The sequence below is a fragment of the Vidua macroura genome, chromosome 9, assembly GCF_024509145.1.
Source record: "Vidua macroura isolate BioBank_ID:100142 chromosome 9, ASM2450914v1, whole genome shotgun sequence".
Classification (NCBI taxonomy): Eukaryota; Metazoa; Chordata; class Aves; order Passeriformes; family Viduidae; genus Vidua; species Vidua macroura.
The window spans coordinates 9,005,891-9,029,898 of NC_071579.1; the positions used below are offsets into that span (position 1 = coordinate 9,005,891).

General features: G+C 47.4%; 2 protein-coding genes, 1 long non-coding RNA gene and 4 other non-coding genes across 13 annotated transcripts in view; 2 read left to right on the plus strand and 5 right to left on the minus strand.

Moving 5' to 3' along the window:
• RO60 (Ro60, Y RNA binding protein) overlaps window positions 1-24,008 on the plus strand; it is a 146,090-nt gene that overhangs the window by 2,330 nt on the left and 119,752 nt on the right. The gene's annotated exons all lie outside the window — the stretch shown is intronic.
• LOC128811870 (small nucleolar RNA SNORD77) lies at window positions 101-173 on the minus strand. Its single transcript, XR_008438515.1, has one exon. It is a non-coding gene; the product is annotated as a small nucleolar RNA SNORD77 (small nucleolar RNA).
• Window positions 507-588, minus strand: LOC128811858 (small nucleolar RNA SNORD24). The gene has a single exon (XR_008438503.1). It is a non-coding gene; the product is annotated as a small nucleolar RNA SNORD24 (small nucleolar RNA).
• Window positions 710-2,418, minus strand: LOC128811675 (uncharacterized). Its single transcript, XR_008438421.1, has 3 exons — window positions 2,354-2,418; window positions 1,261-1,307; window positions 710-749 (listed from the first exon to the last, which is right to left on the minus strand). It is a non-coding gene; the product is annotated as an uncharacterized LOC128811675 (long non-coding RNA).
• LOC128811871 (small nucleolar RNA SNORD75) lies at window positions 818-884 on the minus strand. Its single transcript, XR_008438516.1, has one exon. It is a non-coding gene; the product is annotated as a small nucleolar RNA SNORD75 (small nucleolar RNA).
• Window positions 1,643-1,721, minus strand: LOC128811866 (small nucleolar RNA SNORD74). Its single transcript, XR_008438511.1, has one exon. It is a non-coding gene; the product is annotated as a small nucleolar RNA SNORD74 (small nucleolar RNA).
• On the plus strand, window positions 2,568-23,884 carry ZBTB37 (zinc finger and BTB domain containing 37). Of its 7 annotated transcripts, XM_053985461.1 has the most exons (7): window positions 3,276-4,453; window positions 6,703-7,655; window positions 9,014-9,113; window positions 11,325-11,404; window positions 19,206-19,306; window positions 20,967-21,062; window positions 23,005-23,884. In XM_053985461.1, exons 2-7 carry the CDS (start codon window positions 6,733-6,735, stop codon window positions 23,040-23,042), a joined length of 1,338 nt encoding a protein of 445 aa, XP_053841436.1. In that variant the 5' UTR covers window positions 3,276-4,453; window positions 6,703-6,732; the 3' UTR covers window positions 23,043-23,884. The 7 variants fall into 7 exon arrangements, with proteins under 7 accessions (XP_053841431.1, XP_053841436.1, XP_053841432.1 ...); XM_053985456.1 differs by lacking the exons at window positions 20,967-21,062; window positions 23,005-23,884 and adding an exon at window positions 2,568-2,603 and having other exon boundaries at window positions 4,354-4,453; window positions 11,325-11,893; window positions 13,889-19,298; XM_053985457.1 differs by lacking the exons at window positions 20,967-21,062; window positions 23,005-23,884 and adding an exon at window positions 13,889-14,009 and having other exon boundaries at window positions 11,325-11,893; window positions 19,206-19,292.

The window sequence follows — 24,008 nt, forward strand, 5'->3', positions numbered from 1 at the left end:
TTTAATCTCCCAGTGCCTGCAACAACAGAAAAAAAAAAAAATCAGATCCCTTCAGCCTTGGTGCCCAAGCCCTCAGCCCCTATTGAAGATCACAAGAGCCAGATACATCAGATAGGGGCGAAGCATGTGTTCATCACAGGATATTCTGCTGAACTATGCCGTCATCACTGTATCTGCTTTGGAATCACAGTCCCAAGCAATCGCCTCTTGTGACTGCTTTGACAAGGAAATTTTCCCAATTACAAAAAGTATTTAAAAGTTTAAATACTAGCACGTATAAATTGTTTCTGGTCTTAGTGGAAATGAATCCTAACACATGCCATCCTTCTTACTGCAGTGTTTTAACAGCTCTGTGGAAGAAACCTTACATGAAATACGTGTTTCTTACCAGGTGATGATGCTCCTTCTGCATCTCTCTGAAGTGCAGGATTCAAATCCTGGAAGTAAAAAAATTTGTGAACGGTATATTCAGCAGTCAAAGCGTCGAGGGGAATTTTAAGTTGCTGTGCCTCAGAAAACTGTAATGGTGGTAAAAGTGCTCATCACTCTCTTGGTCAAGAGTAGCAAATAAGTGTCATCACTGTGGCACCAGAGGGATAGCTTTACTCAAGGAATTAAGCTGTTTTCTGATCTCATCAGAAGATGCTGTCTAGACAAACACTAAGCACAATTTTACATTTAACTTTCAAGAACTTTTTTTTTTTACCTTGGGAAGAAGTAGCTTTAGGTCTCCACATTTGGGGGCAGACCTGAAAAGAGATGGAAGAGTTGGACATGTTTGCAGAACAAGGGAGCTTCTCTGGCAATCACATTAGAAAGCCTCAGCATGGAGTTTTCAGAAATCACTTCTGTCCACTACTCTTATACTGAAACCATCATAGGCTTTGAGATTTACTCAGCATCAATCCCCATAGTTACCCATTTTCTACAACATCCTGCAGGCACTTTCCCCAAAACATTATTTATTGCTGTGAACAAAGAAACAGCAGTAAGGGGAAAAGGGACCTGGGGGTACCCTTGCAGTCTGGTTACAGTATGAGTAGTTCATAAACAACAGGGGCCTCATAAACACTCTCAGGACAAATAAACAGGTGACTTTTCCCAGCAGAAAAGTGAGGCCTGCCCAAGACACTACAGGCAATGCCTGAATTACAACTGCTGACACTGTAACTCCCCGATACAGTAGCACTCCAGTCTAGCTGGTGTATACAAACCCAACAATTGTTAATTTCAACTCTGTATTTCAAAAGCAATATTTACCTGCGCTGAAGCCACAGGAAGGAGGAGTGTAGCTGATATATGTTCATCTGAAAACAAGAAAGCAGATTAGTTTTTCTTCTTCCAAAAAGGATGCAATATTCACAAATATTATTTTGAAAAATACAAGCAACACTCAAAATACTTTCAGTCTTAAGATTTCCCCTGATGCAATTTAAATTTTGGCTCTTTAAAAGGATTGAGGCCACAAAAAATAATTGCTATTACATATTTTTAAGCACGATGTGATCACTAACCACTTTGTTTTCTACAACATCAATTCTGGTGTACTACCACCAGGGCAGCCAGGCAGGCATTAACTCCGGCTGCTTCAAGGGCCCAGTGGTGTCTCAGCCTTCCCGGATAAGGCCACCAGAATTATTCCACGCCCAGCTCAGGTATGTTGGCATTCATCACCCTCTCAGATGTCCCTACCAACATAGTTCTCATCACGTGCTGAGCATATGGAAGTGAAGTGAGCCGGTTCTCTTTAAATGCGCTGAGTCAGGACTTACAAGGACCACGGAGCCCAAGTCTGACTCGCACAGGCCCATGGCCAAGAGTCACCGCACGTGCCTGCGAGCGCCGGGGCTGCGAAGCCAGCCCCTGACCCTCCTGCACTGCACGCACATCCCAGCTGCGCGGGACCCCGCATCCTTCCACAGCTCTGCCGCTGCTTTCTGCGCAACGTTTCCCATTTACCTGCAAAAGCAAGCTCCTTAAAGCGCAGTGCGGTTAGAGAAATCCAACCCGCAGACCTATCGCTTGTATTTACAGCGGGCACAGGACCCCGACATACTGCACGACCCCATCCTGGGCGCAGCAGACTGGCAGGCCAGAGCCCCTAACTCAACGCCTGAGCTATTTCCCGGGGCCGGTGCTCTCCCAAACCCGCAGGACCCCCCTTGTACATCCCCAGGGCCGCCATGAGGCAGAGCTCCCAGCGATCTAGGCCGCGGACCAGGCCCGGCCGCGCAATCCACTTCAATCCTCCCTTCATCACCTCCCATCGGCGCCCGACCCGCACCCGCGGGGCCCCAGGCCGCCCCCCGGAGCGGCAGCACGGCGGCCCGAGCGCGGAATGGCCCCCACTCACCGGCGGGGCCGCCCGAGGGACACCGGGCCCGCATGGCCGCGGGAGCGGAAAAGGGAGAGCGGCCCGCGCCCGCGCCTTATATAGCACAGGTCACGTGGTGCGGCCGCGGCCACACCCACCGGGGCGCGGTCCACGGGCAGGGGCGGGGCGGGGGCGTACGGGGCCGCACGGCGTTTCCTTCCGGGGCGCGGCCCGCGCTGGCGCGTTTCGGTTCCGGGCCGGCGCTGCGGGCCCTTCCCACCCCCGGCAGGTGAGGCCGGGCCGGGAGGGGCGGGCGAAGCCGCGCGGGGCCCCGGGGGCGCGGAGCGGCGGGGGCGCGGCCGCCGGCCCGCGGGGCCACGGCGGGGAGGGGCGGGGGCTCGGGGAGGTTGGTCCCGCCCGCCCCGCGCACCCCCGTCCGGGGCCGCGGCGCGGCTGTCACGGGTGAGGAGGAGCCGCGGGCCCCGCTCGAGGAGGCTCCGGGAGCCATGGGGCGCGGAGACAGCGCGCCCTGGGAGCAGCTCCTGCGGGCGGGGTGGGGACGGGCGAGGAGCCACCGCCGCTTGGCTCAGCTTGGAGTTACGTTTGGGTTTAGAGTTGTTGGAGTCCCGTTGGAACGTGCGAGCAGCCGAATAGGTTTATTGGGAAGAAATTGTTAGCTGTGAGGATGGTGAGGCCCTGGCACAGAGAAGCTGTGGCTGCCCCTGGATCTCTGGCAGTGTCCAAGGCCAGACTGGACGGGGCTTGGAGCAAGCTGGGATAGCGGAAGGTGTCCCTGCCCATGGCAGGGAGTGAAACGGAATGAGCTTTAAGGTCCTTTCCAACCTAAACCATTCTAGGACTCTGAGTATGTCTCTCTGGGACCAGGGATGGGACCCATGGAATGGCTGGAGTTTTCTCAGGGGAGGTTTAGTCTGGAGCTCAGGGAAAGGTTCTCCCCCAGAGGGTGCTGGCACTGCCCAGGCTCCCCAGGGAATGGGCACGGCCCCGAGGCTGCCAGAGCTCCAGGAGGGTTTGGACAACGCTGCCAGGGATGCACAGGGTGGGATTGTTGGAGTGTCTGTGGAGAGCCAAGAGCTGGACTCAGTGGTCCTTGTGGGGTCTCTTCCAGCTCAGGATATTCTGTGAGTCTGTGAAGTTGCCCAGTCACAGTAAATCTCAACCCAAAAGCTGAGAGTTTTCAGTGCAGCTTCCAGGGTGACATCATCTGCTGGATGGTCTGTCTCTGTTTCTTACCTGATGGATCAAGAATTCCACCCGCTCCTGGTAGCTGCCTCACAGACTGGAAGGCATTTGCTGAGATAAGTGAAACCTGAGTCTCAGCTGGTGACACCTGGAATGGCATTACAAACAGCAGTGTGTCAGTGTGTGCCCTGTGCTGACTCAGCTCAGCCTGCCTGTAAAGGTGGCTGGAGTGGTGGACTTCCCAGAGCAGAGAGAAGCCAGGATGTCATTGTGGCTGAGGTGCAGAAGCTGACGAGAGGGGCAGAAATCAGCCTCTGACAGGGTAGTTTGAACCAAAAGGCAGATTCCCTCTCCCAGCCTCTGAGTGGATGATAACACGCAGGTTCCTCGACACTGGGCTGAGCAGAGTTCTGTGGGTTATGAAGAGTAGATGGATTTTCCCTGCCTTCAGAGCAGGAGCTCACAGATAGTTTGTTGGGCTCTCTGGGGAGCAGCTGCCTTCTGACCACAGCCATACCCAGCCATGCTCAGCAGTTAAGGTCTGATGATTTTTTTTTTCCCCTTCTCTTTCTGTATATCCCAAGCTCAGTCTGTGCCTCCCTTTTGCCTCCCTGGGTGCTCGTGGCCTTGGCAGGGGTGTTTCACCCTTGCCTTCCTTGAGAGTGTACTCAGAGGCTTATTGCTTTAGGAACAGCTGTTTTGGGAAGATGGTGAGCTAATCCTGCTGCTAGATCCTCCAGCAGAACCAAGAATGACAAAGCTTGATGTTCACAACTGCGCTTGGGAGAACCCAATTCCTCTGCACTTCATTTTTTCTTTCTTTTTACCTCCTAAAGGGGAAGGGGGCAGCAAGTTTTCTTCTAACTACATCAGAAGAAAAAAAAGAAGGCAGCACCCCCATTTCCTTCCCACTGCACGTAACTCACAGCACTCCAGGTAAGATGTTGGGTTTTCTATTTCCCCTTGTTCTGTGCACTTGATGTTCTGCTCCCAGTGCTGTGTTGACACAGACCTGTGCACTGTGGTTTCCTGATTTTTGTGGGATTTGTTGCTTTCTCCAAAAGATAGGGAAGGACATGGAGCTGTTGGAGCAAGTCCAGAGGAGACACCAAGATGATCAGAGAGATGGAGAAGCTCTGCTGTGAGGGAAGGCTGAGAGAATTAGGGTCGTTCAGCCTGAAGAAGAGAAGCTTCAGGGTGACCTAATTGTGCCCTCCAGTACCTGAAGGAGCTGGCAGAAAAGACAGGGAGAGACTCTGGACAAGGGATGGAGTGACAGCATGAGAGGGAATGGCTTCCCACTGACAGAGAGTAGGTTTAGATTGGATATTGGGAAGAAATTGTTCCCTGTGAGGGCAGTGAGGTCCTGCCACGGGTTGCCCAGAGAAGCTGTGGCTGCCCCTGGATCCCTGGCAGTGTCCAAGGCCGGGTTGGACGGGACTTGGAGAAAGCTGGGATAGTGGAAGGTGTCCATGCCCATGGCAGGGGGTGGCACTGGCTGGGCTTTAAGGTCCCTTCCAACCCAAACCATTCTGTGATAGGGGAAGGAGAGAAGAAGCCCTAAGGCCTGGCACTGTTCAGCTGCACCTTGTGAAGCTTTGTGCACTCCGATCTGACTTCCCCAGGGACGCGCAGCCATCCTGCCACTCAGAAATCCCTTGGCACAGCTCCACAAGATTGACAGGCTGTCCTGCAGCTTCATGTTTAGTAACAGGGTTTGCCAAGTTTGCACAAAGCCTGCTTGGGCATATGGACATATGCTATACTGCAATGTTCATAAATTCCAAATAAAAAGTCCTCCAAAGGCAGACGTGCTCTTCATGTGCCAATCCCTTCGATTCAGAGATTCCTCAGAGTGGGCACTGTGAGCCTTGGTATTCCCAGCCTGCTTGAAATGGTTTTGACATCTGCAGGACTCTGCTCAATCCACACTTCAGATGCTATCTGGACTGGAAGCTGCTTATTTACTTTACTCTTTTTTTTTTTTTTTTTTTTTTTTTTTGGATGAGTTTACATCTCACTTCCATTCATTCCAAATTTTTACCATATATGGTCAGGGCTTCTTTTCAAACCTTGCCAAAATGAAGTGTGGTGATGTTGATGATGTGGCGGTGCATCCCCCAGTCCCCCTCCCTGGCCCTGCTCTGAGATCTCCTGATAAGCCTTGGTGGACTCGGCTGAGTGGTGAAGGGTCCCCCCCAACTGCAGCAGCTGGGCACTGAGATGCTCCCTGAGCCTACCAGGAGCTCTTGTGTGGTAGAGGTGGGAACAACTAGGAACATCCCAGCTGAGGTGGGAAACAAGGGATGAGCCATGTGTAGCCTGGGTGAACCATTTACCTGGACTGCAGCCCAAGCAGAGCAGCACCGTTGTGAGCTGCAGCCCAAGTGGAACAATCCCATTGCCACTCTACTTGGGAAAGAGTCCAGGAGTTACTGACCTAGGGTATGGCCAGGATGGGGACTTAGTGATGGCCAACGTGAAGTCTCTTGGGACCCTACAAAAACTGATCCCGAGTGAGGCCCTCTGAGCTCTCCTGGGCCACAGCTTTTTTTTTCACTCTGCTGTTATATATTTTCTGGCATGTGTCAGAAGTGCCACATATGATGGATATCTCAGGTTAACAAGGCACTTAGGATGCCTTGAGGTCAGATGTATGCTGGACAACTTTTCAGAAGTCTCAGGAGGTTTTAGGTCCCAGTGTCTCCTTCCCAGTTCCTGTTTTACAAAGGAGCTTTCTCTATTACTTTCTCTTTTCAAGATGCTTAGAAGGTACAAGTGGTGAGAATTTTAATCCATTATGCAATCAGGTACCTATTTTTAATACCTGTGCCATTTTTAATGTTCTTTTTACATGCAGATGTGCTTTTATTGAGGCTGGCAGAGCAAAGTGTTTTTCAGGCTAAAGCCGCAGGGAATGGGGGTCTCTTGGGGACTGGTTTAGCAGAACATTTGTGCAAGGGGATGCATAGCATGGAGAGCTCAGAGAGCTTTTGGGATGCTTTTTTAAGCACTCTCAAACACACTCGTTCATAACAGAGCTGCTGCCAGGTGTGTGGCAGTTCAGTGGATGAGGAAGGTCTCTAAAAACTCCATTGTTTCAAACTGTGTGGAAGCAGGTGAAAAAAGCTCTAATTTCAAATGATTGGCTCTGCCAATGATGGGATCTTTTTCCCCTTTTCTAGTAGAGTCGTGCACCTGCAGCTGGGACAGCCATGGAGAAGAGTGGGAACATTCAGCTGGAGATTCCTAACTTCAGTAACTCTGTCCTGAGCCACCTGAACCAGCTGCGCATGCAGGGTCGGCTGTGTGACATCGTGGTCAACGTGCAGGGCCAGGCTTTCCGTGCGCACAAGGTGGTGCTGGCTGCCAGCTCACCCTACTTCCGTGACCACATGTCCCTGAACGAGATGAGCACCGTGTCCATATCTGTCATCAAGAACCCTTCTGTTTTCGAGCAGCTTCTCTCCTTCTGCTACACTGGCAGGATATGTCTGCAGCTGGCTGACATCATCAGTTACCTGACAGCTGCCAGTTTCTTGCAGATGCAGCACATCATAGACAAATGCACGCAGATACTCGAGGGGATTCATTTCAAAATTAATGTGGCAGAGGTGGAAGCGGAATTGAGCCAGACTAGGACGAAGCATCAGGAGAGACCGCCCGAGTCTCACCGGGCGACGCCAAATCTAAACCGTTCCCTGAGCCCGCGTCACAACACCCCCAAGGGGAGCCGCCTGGGCCAGGTTAGCACAGTGCTGGACATTCGGGAGCTGAGCCCGCCCGAGGAGTCCACCAGCCCCCAAATAATCGAGCAGAGTTCCGATGTGGAAGGCAGGGAGCCCATCCTGCGGATTAACAGGGCAGGACAGTGGTACGTGGAGACGGGAATGGGAGAGCGCGGGGCGCAGAACGACGAGGAAGTGCGGGTGCTGGGAGGAGTGCGCATTAAGACGGAAAACCTGGAGGAGTGGCTGGGGGCAGAGCACCAGCCCTCGGGAGAAGATGGGAGCAGCGCCGAGGAGGTCACGGCCATGGTGATCGACACCACGGGCCATGGATCGCTGGGCCAGGAGGCTTTTGCCTTAGGCTCCTCTGGAGCCAAAGTGGTCAGGCCGACCAGCAGTGAGATCGACAGGTGGGTTTCCTTAAACTTAATTATTCACCTTGGCTGTAAGAGGAGGTTATGCAAAATTCTGACCTGGCTGGGTCAGTCGCTTTGAAACATTTCCTCTTTCTATTTCCTTTGGCCATCTTAAGCATAAGAGCGAAAGGGTTTTTACCTGGTGTTGGGAAGCGTATCCAGTTTGGGTAATAGTATTTTGGTTGGGTAGTGATCAGACCAGGATCTCCAGGTACAGGCTAGTTTGGCAAATTACTTATTAGCTCTTAGATGTTGCAATCTCTACCTCTCAGTGTTTCAGCTGAGGTGAGATTTTTTTTTAAAGAAGATGTTCAGTTCAGCCTCAGTAGATACCAGACTCAGCATTCGGATTAATGAGGTCATATACAATATGTGTTACATATCTCCATTGCACTGGTGCCTTCTGGCCCAGAGATCTGGGGATGGTTCTGGCTGAGAAACAAGCCAGACAGCAGCTGTAGGTCAAGGTCTTCCCAGTGATCCGTGACAGCAGTGGGCCCTGGGTTTATATCTTCTGAGGCAGTTGAATTGGGGAACCCAGTGACCTCCACTGTTGTTTTGATTTATATGAGAGAGCAGAAAGTCTTTGTTGAAAATGAGTGGTGAAATCTGCTGTGTTTGGATTCTCCATCCATCTTCTCCTCCACTTCAGCATTTGCTTTCTTGTCCTAGGCTCAGGCCAGAGAATGGATTTGATAAAGGGCAGGTCTGTTTTAATTGGGAGGCCGGTTGTAGTTCTAGGATTTCCCTTCACATCTGCCTCTCTTCTAGCTCAGTCCTATGGCGAAGCAGCTACCTAGAAGCAGCAGATATTCTGTCACTTATCACTTAATAAATCAAATAAATCAATCGGTGGGAACAATCTTGAGCTGGCCTTTGGAGAGTGATGCTTTCCTACTTCCTTAGCCCTTTTCCTTGGATCAGCTAGTCTCTAGCACCTCTTTTTGCACTGCAGTCTGTATGCACTGTGTCCCACCTCTAGTCCATCACATCCCTTATGTTTCACACTGGGAATGGAGGAGGTGGGTGCTGGAGGAGAGGTGTCCTCTGAGAAATGGTTTCTGTCCTGAGTCATGAGGCCCATATTGGTTTATTCATGATAGCAACCCCTCTCTATTGCTGAACTGGAAGCCAAATGACTCAGTTTTAATTTTCAGATGTTTAGACTGAAACCATAGACTGGTATGATTTGGTTTCTCCTTTATACTCGCACTGTTTCACTTCCATCGTGTTAGCTGATGAGGATGAAGAGATGCTATACAGGTGCCTCTATTGCTCACCCGTTGCTCTAAACACTGTAGTGACCTGATGCCCATTAAAAATTCCATTTCCACTCTGCCCCCACCCCACAGATTTAGCCCATCTGGCAGCATGGTTGCTGTGACTGAGCGGTACAGATCGAAAAGCGAGTCTCCCGGGCGGATGGATGAGCCCAAGCAGCCCAGTTCCCAGGTAGGCAGATCAAGATGTTTGCAAGTACATGTTGGTTTGAAGGTGACTTCGTTGTGATGAAGTGTATTGTGTAAAATATATTTTATATTTGCAAGCAGTAATGTGTGTGATACAAGGACCTTTTACTTTGGCAAAGGATCTACTTGCTCACAGGAGAACATGTGCTGGGCTAGTACGATTTAAAATGGATTCTGGCTGTTTGGGATTTTGGCCAGATACCTGGAAAACACAAGGAGTTTCTCTTGTTGTTTGAGGGCATAAATATCCACCCTTATTCTGGGCAGGCCACCAACTCCTGAGGAGAAACCCCATTTGCCTGCAGAGCTGGATCTGCCCTCAAACTGGCGGCAAATGCCTGAGCAGAGGGAGGAGGTGTGGTTTGGCTTCTGTGGAAGATGGGTGACAACAGCTGAATCTTTCTATGCCGGTACCAAGACCATTCCCAAAAGCCTTCCAGGCACTACACCAATAAACCTTTTGGGGTGGAGTGTCAAAGAGCTGTGGAGTTTTAGAGAGGTCTCTGTCTCTTCTCCAAGTGACTTGTATTGTACAGCAGACTTTGCAACATAAATTCACAAAAGAGCTGTGAATTCTCTGCTTTCTCGGGCACAGTTTTGGGGTAGGAGGGAGAGATGCACAGAAATGGGAGGGGAGTGGGCTGTAGAGTGCAGCAAAGTGGGACACAGCAGTAATGCCTGTGCCTTATCATTTTGGTCTAATTTAGTTGCATCCAGTTGGTGTCACAGTGCCACTGTAGTGCAAGCATGTCAGCCAACACAGTGCAGAAAAACTCTTGCGAGCGTGACAGGTAGGGAATGTGTCAGTGTGTAAGCAAAGGACTTGGCTGGAGGTGGGGAAGGAGATACTAGGCTGCTTTGCTCTTGAGTAAGACCAAGTGAAGCAAGGGGGAGAAGATTGTGATTGCTGTCTGCTGACTTCGTTAGACGCTTCCATAAAATGGCAGATACCTTTTTGTTCCTATTTGCAAAGCTTTCTTTTGTGTCCTCAGAAGACATTGCAAAAATTTCAGGTCAAACCAACCCTCTAGGGGAAATGTGACATATTAAGCAATTTTAGCTCTGCCTACAGAAAAGGTACTCTTACTCCTCCATTGTGAGACAGCCTCAAGCATGAAACCTTAGGCTTTACACACCATGGGGAAGTATTGTCACCTTCCACTCTCCTGGCATCGTGATATCCGTACTAAAATAGCCTGCCCGTGATCCCTGCCCAATGGCACTGGTAGAATGGAAAGGGAGAACCAGAGCTTTGTGTATCTCCTTTAGTCCTCAACAGCTTCCCTATGCCTGTACAGCTGGATTCAGCAGCACCTGGCACAGTACACTGCTGCTCATGCCCGTAGAGCCCTGGCTTGCAGAGGAGATGCCCTCCTGCTGGTAGCTTCTCCACATGTGGCACCACTGGGAAGCAGCATTGGGGGAGTAAACAGTGCATCTCCAGCACAGAAGCTTTCTGGAGTCTGTGTGTTTCTGCTCAGTCTGAATAGGATGGCCAGAAGTGTCTGTCCTGAGAGCAGGCTTGTGGTTCAGGTTGTTCCTCGGCTGTTTGTCTGTGTGACTTCAGAAAATGCAGAGGAGTCCTTGCTGTGTAAGCTGGGTCAGGCACATCCTTGCCTTCGATGCCCCGGGGCTGGGATGGATTACACAGCCAGGCAGGCTCATTGTGACTCATTGTAAAATGAACTCTAAGTGACATCTGAATAAATACCTGTGTAAAATGACACCTGAAGACTTTCAGATATTATTTTGTGGTTTGCTCCTCCTTTGTTTTACTGCAAGCTCATTAATCAGCTTCTTTTTTTTTGACTTGTAGTAAGGAAAACAGAAGGTGATACACCCAAGTATTTTAATTACACTGGCACAAATTTTTTAAAAAGTAACAAATTGACATGTGGTGCGCAACTGAATTGGTGGCCAAGTGCCCTTGAGTTTAGGGCTGTCTTTTCTTCACCAGATCCAGGGAATGGCTTGGCAAAAGGGGCCTTTGCAGCAGTGGTTTCTAATTGATTGCTTGTTTGTCTTCAGCCCCAAGGCCCCAGTTAAGCACTTAAATGTGTGCTTGAGGTTGCAGACATTAGTGCTGCTGATTTTGAGGTTTGGCACATGCTTTACTGGCTGGACCTGGGCCTGATCTTCTCTGCAACTTGTTTTAGGCTGCTTGTTATTTAAATCTATGCCATTTCCTTGGCAGGGGGAGGAATCAGCCATGCTTGGAGTGAGCGGTTACGTGGAATATCTGCGGGAGCAGGAGGTTTCAGAGCGCTGGTTCCGGTACAACCCACGGCTCACGTGTATTTACTGCGCCAAATCCTTCAACCAGAAGGGCAGCCTGGACCGGCACATGCGGCTCCACATGGGCATCACACCTTTTGTGTGCCGCATGTGTGGGAAGAAGTACACCCGCAAGGATCAGCTGGAATATCACATCCGCAAGCACACGGGCAACAAGCCCTTCCACTGCCACGTGTGCGGCAAAAGCTTCCCTTTCCAGGCCATCCTCAACCAGCACTTTCGCAAGAACCACCCCGGCTGTCTGCCCCTGGAGGGGCCCCACAGCATCTCCCCTGAGACCACCGTCACGTCCCGGGGGCAGGCAGAGGAGGAATCTCCTCCACAGGAAGAGGCTGTGGCGGTGGGGGAGACGGCACAGGGATCTGTGTCCACAACCGGGCCGGACTGAAGTGCGGCTGTGGAGTCCCAGGAGAAAGGACCGTCTTCCCATTCCTGGCTCTAAAGAGTCAGCACCAACCCGGCAGGCTGGTACTGTAATTAGTGCAATGCCACCACTGAACAGAAAGAAGCTCCCAAGATGTTGCCAAAATAGAAAAATCTCTCTCTTTCTCTCTCTTCCTCTCACACACCCACACACACACCCATAGAGTGTTAAATGTTTTTCTCCCTTATTCCTCCTCCTCTTGGAGAAAAACAGAACAACTGTGTCAATCAACTTCTTATTCAGGGATCGACAGGATTTTCAATTTTTTTACTGTTCTGTAGTGATCTGGGACAAGCAGTCATTTGTATTTCTGGACAGCGCTGTGGCCCAGCAGGGCGTCCCGCCGGCAGTGCCGGGTTCAGCCACAGAGCCATATCCACTGCTCCCGCTCGAGGGGAGAGCAGGGGCAAGGGGCCGTTGCCTTTCTCCCTTCCCCAGGTAGTTGCCACAGCAAAGAAAACAAGAATACTGTCCTGGTGGAACCTGCCTTGCCCGAGTGTATTTATCCCTGTCTTATTTTGGTGTGTCTCTTTACGTTTTTATTTAAACTGTTCTTTTAGGGCTTTGGGCTTGCCCGTTCCAGGCATGCAGCCCTGGTGCCCCTTGTTAAAGTGGGCACAGCTACAAAGTGGTATTCCAGAGGTCAGCAAAATGTGAAGGAAGTACTTCAGCTACTGAGAGTGGAATTTAGCAGCTGTGAGGTTTGCATGAGACTCTGATGCATTGGGAGAAGGGCTGCAGGGGTCTTCTAGAGGAGGTTGTCCTCTGCTGGTGCTGATCTGGAGAGCTCAGAGCACTCTGAGGTCCTGGCTGAAGCACTGCCATGCTTCAGGTGGTGCCAAGGATTAGGAAGAGATTTTCTGGAGCTGCTGAATTGCAGAGTTAGAGGCTGGCTACCAAAGTCCTCTTTCACCCCTGCTCCCCCCTCGACACACACTTGATCTTTTAGAACAGCAATACGGGATATGGGAATACTGCAATGCTGTTGTCACAGCCGAGCAATCGCAGGTGGTTGCTTTTAAACCTGTTTCTACAAACTAGTTTGATAACTTTTTTTATCAATGAAACGCAAAAAGAAAAGAGAACCCTACTCTATTTCCTTATAACAGTTCAGGAGACTTAAAAGTGAACGGTTCCTAGAGCAATCACAACTCTGTCCCCTTGCATGGACTTAACATTTTTGTATTCTGAGTAGCTCTGATGTTTAGAGCAAGTTTAGCAAACCTGGAGAGACATACCTGCGTGTGTATTGTAGGTGTTTGCACGAGCTTATGTGGTTCATAACCAGAAAAGCATGGGACAGGCAGATAAGTGCAAAAATCCTGACGTCTTTTTTTAAAAAAATATGCAATATTTTAAGAGTTTTCTCTAGTTCTGATGCCAAGTTGTTCATGATGAAGGGGGAATGAACGACAGGTTGCACGTATCAGGTTTGGTGAAGGAGTTCTCTTGTGGATGTATAATGTGTATATGATGAGGAGGGGTGAAGTTCTGAACCTTAAGGTGATGGGAGGAACAAGGAGACATTGAAAAAGAAATACACTTCCTCTTGCTTCAGCAAGAAAGCTGGATGAGAGGTTGGAGTAGGGGCTCAGCAGGCAGGAGACTGACCAAGTGACAATAAAGCTTGGCCTGCTGTCTGACTGTAGTTTTGGGCACATGGAAATATCTCCGGCCCTTGCTTTCTCCATCTGCAAATTGATACTTGGGATAATTTTCCTGCCCCTTTGGAGGGAATAATTTGGAGAAGAGTGATGTATGCTTGCCTTGATTTATAGATTTTTTAATATGTGAGGGGTCTCACTGTTCCTCCCATCTCTCTCTCAAAAAGAGATGTGGCTCTAATGTGTTTTTGTGTGTGGGAAAGGGCTCGGTGCCAGTATCACATGTAACAGGGATGTGATCCTACAAGAGGAACCTTTGCAGGTGTTCTGAGCTGGGTACCTGCAAAGTACCATTTCATTGACCATTTCAAACAGGAAAACTGATTATTTCACCTCTGTTTTCCTTCTGTGCCTTCTTCCTCCTCTCCTGTCAAGGGCATCCATCACACAGGGAGTGATTTGGCCACCCAACCAGCTCCGTCAGGTTTCCTGGCAAAGGTCAAACATCATGGTACCAAAACAGTGAGGTTGCCAGAGAGCAGTGGCAGAGGATGAGGTGAGAGGGTGGCCAAGGTAGGTTTTGTTGCAATCAAGGTGCAGGGAGGAGTGGAGATGTGCTGCTTTTGTCATAGCTTTTGAAGTTACCAAAAATGAGGAAAAAAAAAAAGTTAAAAACTTTGAAATCCTATCCTGTTCACACTAGAGAGCATAAAAAGTTACTTTTAGTTGCTTAAAAGATTTTTAAGTGTTTTAAAATAGAAATTTTAAAAGAATACTACCAAACTATAAAAACATAAAATTATTTATATACATATATTATATAAAAATATAGTGGGAAAGTTTCCCTGCTAAGCTTGCTGTGAAGAGAAGGGTGAAGGTGCAGTAACTGCTACACAAGCAACATTTTTCTGAGACAGATGGCAACCATAGTGAAGAAGGGCTGACATAAAATGGTGAATGCCTTTGTTCCCATGGCATAGCTGTGAGTTTCTTGAGCAGGTTTTTATTTTACTGTATCAATACTGTGAACGGAGAAGCATCCAAACAGTACAGGATGCCAGCAGCGCATCCTGATTGCTGATTCACTACTTCAAGTGGCCTGGTGAAAACCATGAAATTAGTCCTTCATACCTTACTAGGCTGAAAACAAAGCTTGTGAAAGGTTTTTATTTTTTCCTCCTTTATATTTGCTTTCCTTTTTGTTTTTGGGGTTTTTTTGTGCAGAGGTTGCCACTGTATAAATGATCATTTCTGATTGCATGCAAAAGAGCCAATATTCTTGCCCAGGCCTCGCTGAGGTGAAGTTTATAGCTTGTAGCTAGAGTCAGTATAAGGTATGGTAGTGGGAATCATTTTGATATTATTTCTGTACATTTAGTGGATGTGTATGTATGTGTGGGAATCATGATGTCTAATATTTCTTGAACAGTGCTGAAACCGGTTCAGGCCCATCCGCACTAGACAGTGGAACCAGTTCTGAAGGAATCGTTATTGAACATTTCTTTCAAGGATTGACTTCCTGAGTGCAGATGAGACCAAGGTTCAAGAAAAAAAGGGGTTGGAGGTCCTGTATGGTATGGAGAAAACCTCATGTGAATTTTCTGGCAGTGGTGTAGCTACTTCAGAGGTGCTTTCCCTAACAGAATGATACTGTGTCCTGTTGCCTCTGCGTTGGTGTGGCTCTTTACGGTTGCACCAAAGCTGTGGAGAATCAGATGCCAACTTTCCAAGTGTGAATGCTTCTGTGATGGGTTGAGGCACAGCTTTGCATTCCCACATCTAGCTGCATCTTGTTCTGCCAAAACTGTGATTTCAACTGTGATTTAAGGAGGATGTGAAGAGAACTCGTGTTTTAATACCTCTGTACGTAACATTTTTGTCTGCTTTAGAGCTAGGGCTTACTAACCCATTTGTTTTCTTGCCTCAGGCAACAGGGAGAACACACTCTGGTTTTACAGTTTGCTTTCTTGGAGGTGGACATATTTCTTAGTTCTTTGCTGTCAAAGAACTCACCTCCCAAATGTGAAGAGTTGTGGTTATCTCCTTAAGCCTGCAGCAGACCCTGGTGCCAAGTGTCAGCCAAGTGACATGATGGTTGCCGTGGCTGTTCCCTGCTGCTGCCAGGTTACCTGTGAATAGCTGTGAAAATAGCAAGAATTGTGTTAATACTGTGTTGCTGCTTTGGAGAAAAGCTAAACCTAAACCTCTTTGTCTCAGGAGGATGACTGATGTGAAGCTGGGAAAATGAGAAGGCCAAAATGCAATGAGAGGATGTGAGAACAAATTGTGCTTTGTATTTCCAGCAGCTAGAGAGGGATGAATGAGAGGCTTTGTGTAATGTGAATTTGTTGCAGGAGGCTGAGGACATGCTTAGAGCTAACTTAGTAAGATGCAGGGATAGCTCCGTGAGAGCCAGAGCAGCTAGTGCAAATGGGCAGTCCCTCCTTGTCCTCTCAGCATTATCCACCACCAGGTTCAGTCCTTGGACTTTTCCTGCATCTTCTCTACAGTATTCTCAAGCTGTGACCTGTATAATTTAACTTTAATTTGGGTGCTGGGAAGAACAGAAAGCATGTTGTGTCTCTGCTGCTGTTTTAAACCCAGAGAGGTCAGCAGCGACTGACCCCATTCCCATCTGACAGCTGTACAGAGCTGGAATAGCACTGGGAACAAGCTGAAAAGCATCGTGGGGCTGGCTCAGCACACAGGGCACAGAGCCAGGATTTCAGCCCTCTCTGAGCTCAAGGTTGAAATCATGGACAGGACAGCTCTCCCTGCTTGTCCTGCTCTCATTTTGTGACAGCTCCATGGCTGCATTTCCATCCCACACCTCTGCAATAGGAATGTCACTTAACTGTGAGATGCCCATTTCAGGAAGTGATTCCAAGCAGTCTGCTTTGGGAGTAAAGTCCTTGCCACTTTTGGGTGATTCAGCCCTAACAAGGCCTTTGCAAGAGCAGAGTTGTAGCTTTTATTTGCTGCTGACTTAATCTCTCCTGCAGAATCCAACATAATAAATAGGAAGACAGCTGCAAAGGTGCAGCTGATTAAACTGATTTGGGTGGAAGGTGGCCTTGGAGGTAGATAGGATCATGCATCTTGAAAGCCAACAAAAAACAGCACTTAAAATGATTTAAACTTTACCAAACTCTCCTCTTTGTTCTATGACATGCCTGCCAATTTAGCTGTGTCAGCATCCAAATGTTTCTGCAGATTAGTGACATCAAATGCTGTTCAGGCTCTGCTGGAAATATTTTGGAGATGGGAAAAGTCCCTGCTCATTGCAAGACGGTTGGACTAGATGATCTCTAAAGGTCCCTTCCGAACCCATACTATCCTATAAGTTAAGAAGCTGTAATTCAAGGAGACCTTTTGCCAGGGTCTGGGCTCTGAGTTTTCCCTGGGAGCTGAGCCTGTGGCCAGGACTGCAGTTGGAAAGCCTGGGATCCACTGCCATAGCAAAATAATTGTGGTGAGCATTGCTCCAGTCACAAGGTGAGAGCCAGGCACAGAGTTTTGATATCTGCAGTTAAAGGGCCTAAAGAGGAGCTCAGAATCCTTATTTTAATCACTGTCGTTCAAAGGATATTTATGTAACCAAATAGAACTATGCAAACAATACTGGCTGCTTCTTGAAACTAAAGTCTACTAGAACATTTTGGAATAGAGTAGATTTGGAGTAGACTTGCTGTGGAGTTTTTGTTTTGTTTTGTTTTATAACCAGTAAAATGTAGCAGACCAAAGTTTTGCTGCAGTTATTCTTACTAGAAATGTAGGTGATTCCTAACCTGAAACCCACTCAAGTGGGTTATAAAACTATCTGAAGAGTCCTACCATCTCTAAGATATTTCCATCTGCTGAAAGGCTTTGGCTTGGCAAACATAGAAAAACACAGAGGCTGGGAATTAGGAGAGACTGAATGTAATGTTTGGGCTGATGGAATCAAGAAAGGACTGGGAGCATTTTCTTTTGGATGTAGGATTGAGTTGGTTTCAAGGAATCTTCCTACGTGGGAAAATGTCCATTGCTGAGATGGAGGCAGTGATCAGAACATCCCTGGGATGAATTCTGGTTTTGAGGGAGGTATTGGAAAGCTTCCTGCTGAATCTGATGGTACAAGAGTTTAGGCTGCTGGGAGAAATTCCACATGGTTTCTGCCATTTCTTTGTGTCAGATCTGATCTTTGCTTTTAGGATTAACTGCAATATATCTGTAACTTTCAGTGAGCTTTGGCTTTTTATTCCTGGAACTGTAGACAATTCAGGTTTCCCATAACATTATCCTCATCCCAACTGTGAACAAGTTACTACTGCTTCCTATAATTTATTGTCTTTCTGTTCCTGAATGTCTGTGTGATCCAGCTGGTCACCAGCACCACCTTCCAGTGCTTCATTAGCTTTTATGCACAGGGAATTGTTGCAATGGATAAGTTGACCATGCTAGTTGGAAGAGTAGAAGCTTTTGGAGAATGACTTTTGCTTCCTCTAGCTGTCATTAGGGAGTGCACACACACATACCTGTATATACATATATAGAAACAAATATAATGTGTTTCAATATAAACTCATTTAGCATTATTATTATTTAATTTATATTTTAATCTAGTTGTAAACCAAAGTATTACAGCTTGTGAAATGATGTCTCTTGGAAATAGGAGGAACCTTTTTTAGGTGGGAATTCTGAAAGGTCTTTGGGGACAAAAACATGGATTGGAGAAAGACTTAAGAACTTGTGCTGCTGGGGAGTTGCAGCATTGAAAGGATTTGAAACTTGCTGAGTAAAGTCGGATGGTGGGGCCTTCTGAAGGTGTTCTTCATGGTCCTTAACAGTTTTGTTGCAAAACAAGGACGTTCTGGCAAAGCTAGAAATAAAAGGGGAGAAAAAGAAAATCAGACTGTGACCTGGCACAGCCGGGAGCTGGGGAGGAAGCCACAAAACCAGCCACTGATGTATTTAGTGTCTAATTTAAACTTTTAGGAAATGAGCCATTGCTATTTAGTGGTGTCCAGAAGTGGTTGGGGGTTTGTTAATAACTTCTGTGAAGGCACGTGTTCTGCTGTCACCAATGGGAAGAAATAATGCGTTCAAAGATAAGATCTTGCTGGTTTTTCTCTGCCAGGGAGTAATTACCTTTCCAAAGAATTAGCAAGTGCTAAGAACAAATTCACCTCTAACATGTCCCACAGGCTTGGCAGCGGCTCTGCTTCCTCTAGGGAGGAGGAAGAGAGCTGAAATAAGGAGAGAGCTTATCTGTTTTCAGCCCTGGCTGGTGCTGGTGGCACTGGAACCGCACAGGGGAATGGGTAGAAAGGTGGAACAGCAACAAAGCATCACTGGGAAGAGATAGTGCATGCATCTGGCATGCCATGGATGCTGTGGGCAGGGAAATGCTGGTGTAGAACCTGCACAGGGGCAGGAGCATGCAAGAAATGCTGCTGCCTTGTGAGACAGGTGTCCAAAGATGCCTGTCCTGGCACATGACAGCTGAGCAGCACCAGTGTTTTCCTTGCTGGAGCTGTGAATAGTAACGAAGGAAAAGGGGTCAGTCCCATGTGGGGGCAAGATTTGCTGTGAGCATTTCAAAAATGCCATTGGAAGGAACTGAAGGGTGGGAAGTGAAGGGTGGAAAGGGCAGTACTAGACTTCAAAGTGCCATTTTCTGAGTTTTCTAGCAAGTGTTGAAGACTGAAGTTTGTTTTTGTTTCAGTGCTTTCTCCTTACCTATATAATTTTTCCTATTTAAACTCCACAGCTCAGGGGAGGGTGCAGAGAAGATGGAGCCAGACCCTTCTGGGAGGCACACGGTGGAAGGAGGAGCAGCAGTAGGCAGCAGTTTATGCAAGGGAAAATCAGGTTAGGTATGATAAGACATGATAAGACATTATCTCACAATAAGTACAGTCAAACAGCATTGGATCAGCTTGTCCAGAGAGGCTGGGAAATCTCCATCATGGGAGAGTGCAGCCTCCAAGTTCCTGTTTCCATTAGACTGCTCCAAGCTGTATTTTTGTTACTTTTTTTTTTTTTTTTTCAGTTTTACCATGTAAAATTGGCAGCTTTATTTGCCTTCCTAGTATGTATCAGTTAAGCTTTTGAAACATGTTCAGGTATTTTTAAATACTGCTGTGTAAGTTCCTTGTTTAATCTGACATATTCTGATTTATTATTTTACTGCAGTTACCTAAGGCAGTACTTAAATCAGTGCATTAATTTTTTTGCAGACTTTCAGCTTGGTTTTTGATAATGTACCTAACACCCTTCCCCTCAGACCTATGGTGAAATGGCTGCATTATTTTTATAGTGCAGTGAGACTTATTTATTTAAACCTTCCCATTACCTTTGTAGTCAGACCCAATATCATTGGCTATGAAACTGTGAAACTAATGAGAAATGAAAAATGAAGTTGGATTGATTCATTTACTGCTGGACAAAAAATACAGAAAGTAGCAGTATAAAAAGATAAAATACAGTTTAAATTAGTTACTCAAATCACAGAATGGTTTGGCTTGGAAGGGACCTTAAAGTTCATCTTATTCCAACCCTCCTGCCATGGGCAGGGATGTCTTCTGCTAGAATTCCAATAGGAATTACTGAGTCTGGGGCAGGGGGAGGAGTCACAAAGCTAGTCTGAGAGAAACAAATTTTAACTTGATGATGCCAAATAATTGGTTCCCCATTTGGTCAAGTTTTAAAAGCTGTTTCTTGAGGTTTCCCTGGCTCTGCTCGTTCATCTACTTGTCTTGGGCATTGGTTTGATACGGGGGGTTTGTGCCTCCGAGAGTGTTTTCTGAGAGTTTACATGTCTAAAGAAACTCTCTGAATTACTGTGAAGCTTTTCTTGAATCCTTCCCTGCCTGGGCATTGGTAACTGAACACAGCTCTTGCCTGCAAGAGGCCAGTGGGAGGAGGGTGGCAGCAGTACGTGACACTAACAAGAAGTGGACAGTGCAATTTTTGGGCTGACAGATTGGATTTTGGGAAGGGGCATGAAGCCCCAGCCCCAGTGTGGCTGTCCCCAGCCCCAGGGTGCTCTTTCAGTCATGTTTGTTTTCAGGGGCTGTTTACAGGGCAGCCTGGATCTCCACCAGAGATGCAGGGAAGGAGGGTGTAGGTGGCATGCAGTCACTTTTCTGATGTGTTAGAAGATGCCCTAAGCCAGGGTTGTGCTGTTGGGGGAAGCACCCCAGGTGGGATTGAGAGTAGAATTTTGTCATACCCTTTGCTTAAGACGAATGCCTTGGGCTCCCCAAAGGCACTGGCCTGGGCAGAAAGCTGACACCAGACAGCTTCCAGGGCCGTGTTGTCATGGGGCAAGTGCCAGTAAGGAATACTGGGAAGGGAGAGAGGAGTGGTGTTGTTCAAATAAGGCATGGTTCTTTTGTGTTGGTGAGTAACGTGGCTGACATTTAGGACAGGCAAAAACAATTCTGGGTGGCAAAACAGACTTTTCTGAATAAGGTCTTTTAGAGGCTGAATGAGGAGGAGAATAACACGCACCTGTGTGTTCTTGCAGTAACATATTCCTCACCTCGTGCCCTGCACTTGCAGGGAGAATTAGCGAAGGATGAGAAGACTGGATCAGATGGTACTTCATGGAAATGGAAGCAAGGTATTCAAAGCACTGCTTTAGTCTGAAAAGGGAAGGGAATGAATGGAGTTTTCCCAAGCCTCTAGTGTGTTGAACACTAGCTGAAGCTCCCATGAGCTGTGCCCCATTGTCCCCAAGCTCCCCTCGTTTCCCTGGTGTCACCCCACCTTTCCTGCACAACACTGTGAATATGATATCTGTAGCTCTTTTTAAAATTTTGGTTTTTTTCCATTAAAACTGCTCAGAGCAGGAAATGCTGTCCTACTGCAGGAGCAGGCAGGATGTGACCCTGAAATAGGGCATGGATAGTTGAGTAGTGGGAGAGAGAATTTTAAGAGTTAACAAGGGAAGTGGCTTTGTATAGCAATTTGCTAATCAAATTTCATCTTGTAACAAACTTAACTGACAATCAATTTCTAAAATACAAAAGCCTCTTAGAGGAAATAGTCAAGTATATCTTCACCAGAAAGATTTAACTGGGATAACTTAATAAAGAGCACAGGATTTTTTCCTCTCTTTTTTTTTTTTTTCTTTTTTTTTTTTTTTTTTCTTTTGAGCAATCACTCCAGAAATGGAGTCACATTAAGCAGCAGCATATTCACAGGACAGTAACTACCTCTCTCTCTTGGAGTGCTGAGGTTACCACACTACACACTCTAGCAGCAAAGCTTTCACTTTAAAGAGATTTGTTTTCCTTACCTCTGTGTTTCAGAAATGCAAGTCTGCTTTGTAAAGTGACTCTAATGAAAATGGCATCTGGCAGGAGCAATGGGAGTCCCTTGGGATCCACAGTCCTTCTTGGCCTCCAGTTCCTTACTGTGACCCTTTGCAGGTTGGCCATGGGGCTGTGACAGTTGAGGGGGACTTTGTCACCTCCCATGTGCTGCATGACAGTGAACTGTCCCTTGGGCCAGAGCTGGGAGACCACATTCCTGCACTGGGAAATCAGTTAATGGTGGGGAAGGTAAAGGAGAATCCATTTCCTCCTGCCTCCAAGGCAGCAGGCAGCATTAAAAAAAAAAAAAAAAAAAAAAAAAAGCAATAAGATAAAATACAAACACTTTTATACGTTGTTCATTAGTCAGCAGATCTGACTCTGCAAATTTATATATATACACACATACAGAGAGCAAATCTCTCATGTGAAAAGGTGCCATTTTTTTTTCTAAACAGTCCCTTTCCAAACTAGAACAGCACTTTAAATAGGTTCCTCTTAAAAAAAAAAAAAAAAAAAAAAAAAAAAAAAAAAAAAAAAAAAAAATTAAAAAGCAAACCCTTTTCTGCCGCAATGCACTTTAACTCGTCAGACGAGTACAGCTGTGGCTGGCTGGGGACACAGCTGTACGGGCAGGCACAGCTGTACTGGGCAGCCACAGCTCGGGGGGAGCAATGCTGCCAGACCCTGGGGCACGGCAGCTCTACCTCCAGCAGCCCCCCGGGCCGACACGGCCCCGCGCTGCCCGGAGCAGCCCCACCGTGCCCAGGCACTGATGGGGCTGCTGGCTGTTAGGAGACTTTGGAATCTTTCAAGAGAAGCCCACCCTTGCCTGTCAAGAAGATTTAAACTCCGTTTTTTAACAGGTCAGAAGTTGCACCCAGTTACAACCCAGCTGGCGGCCCAGGGCTGAGCTAAGCTGAAGAGCAAAGCCAGGAGAAAGCTGTTACTGGGGTTGTGGGCTTTTTCCATAACATGAATATGGAGCCCTCGTCAGTTCTGTTTGTTGTTTTTTTTTTTTTTTCTTTTTTAATCCAAGTTTGTGTGTCCCACATTGATTCTGCTCTGAGCTGGTTTGCAGAGTAACCATTTGTAACAGAAATTGTGCTGTCACCTTCAACTAGTGACTATAAATCAAACCTTTTTAGGACAGGTGTCCTAACACTCAAGACTTACTTTCACAGTTAAGAAATTTCCTGCTGTACTAATTATTCTTTTTTTATTATTTTATTTTATTTCTGGTTGCAGTCCTTATTTCAAGAAAAAAAAGTCAGTGTTCAGACTAGTCTGGAGTAGGCTGAAGAGTAAGCCTGCTGTAACTTGTGGATATCAGACTGTTCTTCAGTGATTTTCCAAGCTGTTTCCAAACTGGCCCTCCATGACTGCTTCTCTTTTCCTCTTCCAGCAGGCACTGGCAAACAGAAGCTCCATGGCCATTGTGTCCAGGGATTGCCAGCACTGCTGGAGGGGGGAGGGCAGGGGTGGCAGGGGAACCAGAGTTGGAAAGGGGGAAATAAAACCAAGGTAGAGGGGACTGTACAATTGCATTGAAAGCAGTTTAGCAAAAAGCGCTCTCGTTGGACAGCTTTAAGAACAATGTGAATGAGAACTTAGCAACTTGGGTAAGAATCTTGGAAAATTCTATAAATGTATACTTGAAATTCTGTTTGTATTAAACAAAATGCATTTTCTTCTTTCTTTTAACACTGTGTAAAAGAACATTATGCATGTGAGTGGTTTGAGAATTAAATGGTTTAATACTCAGATCCTTGTCTGTGTCTTATAGCTGACTGGTCCTTACCCAACGTGGATTTTCTGCCTGGTCCTGGCTGTGGGCAGCTCCACACTCTCCTAAGCCGAGCAGCTTGAGAGATATTGCACAGTGCCAGGCTGCTGTTCCTGGCAACTCACATGGCTTCTGTCCTTTTTGGCTGAGTTTTGTCTCACCTCCTCAGCAGGCTCAGCCCTTTTCAGTCTCCCCAGGAGGAACAAGCCATGTGCTCTTGCTGCAGGCCAAGTTTTGGATGTTTTCCCAGCTGCCTATGGCAGGGGAAGCATTTTGGTTCAGTGCCATGCTAGGGAGGCCCAGGCACTGCCTCAGCCCTCCTCTTTCAGCAGTGTCCACCTCCACAGCTGAAAAAGGCAGTGATTACAGGAGGTTGTGTGTCTCTGTGACACTCACAGGCAGAAGATGGGATCCAGCAAGAAAAGCCACAGTGGTAATTGCCAGAGGAGGGCAGGGAGAGGGAGAG

Bases quoted from the DNA above. Each gene is read 5' to 3' on its own strand.
- ZBTB37 (XM_053985456.1), top strand. From the start codon at position 6,733: ATGGAGAAGAGTGGGAACATTCAGCTGGAGATTCCTAACTTCAGTAAC. The intron at 7,656-9,013 runs GTGGGTTTCCTT...CCCACCCCACAG, and splicing joins ACCAGCAGTGAGATCGACAG to ATTTAGCCCATCTGGCAGCA. The intron at 9,114-11,324 runs GTAGGCAGATCA...TTTCCTTGGCAG, and splicing joins CCAAGCAGCCCAGTTCCCAG to GGGGAGGAATCAGCCATGCT.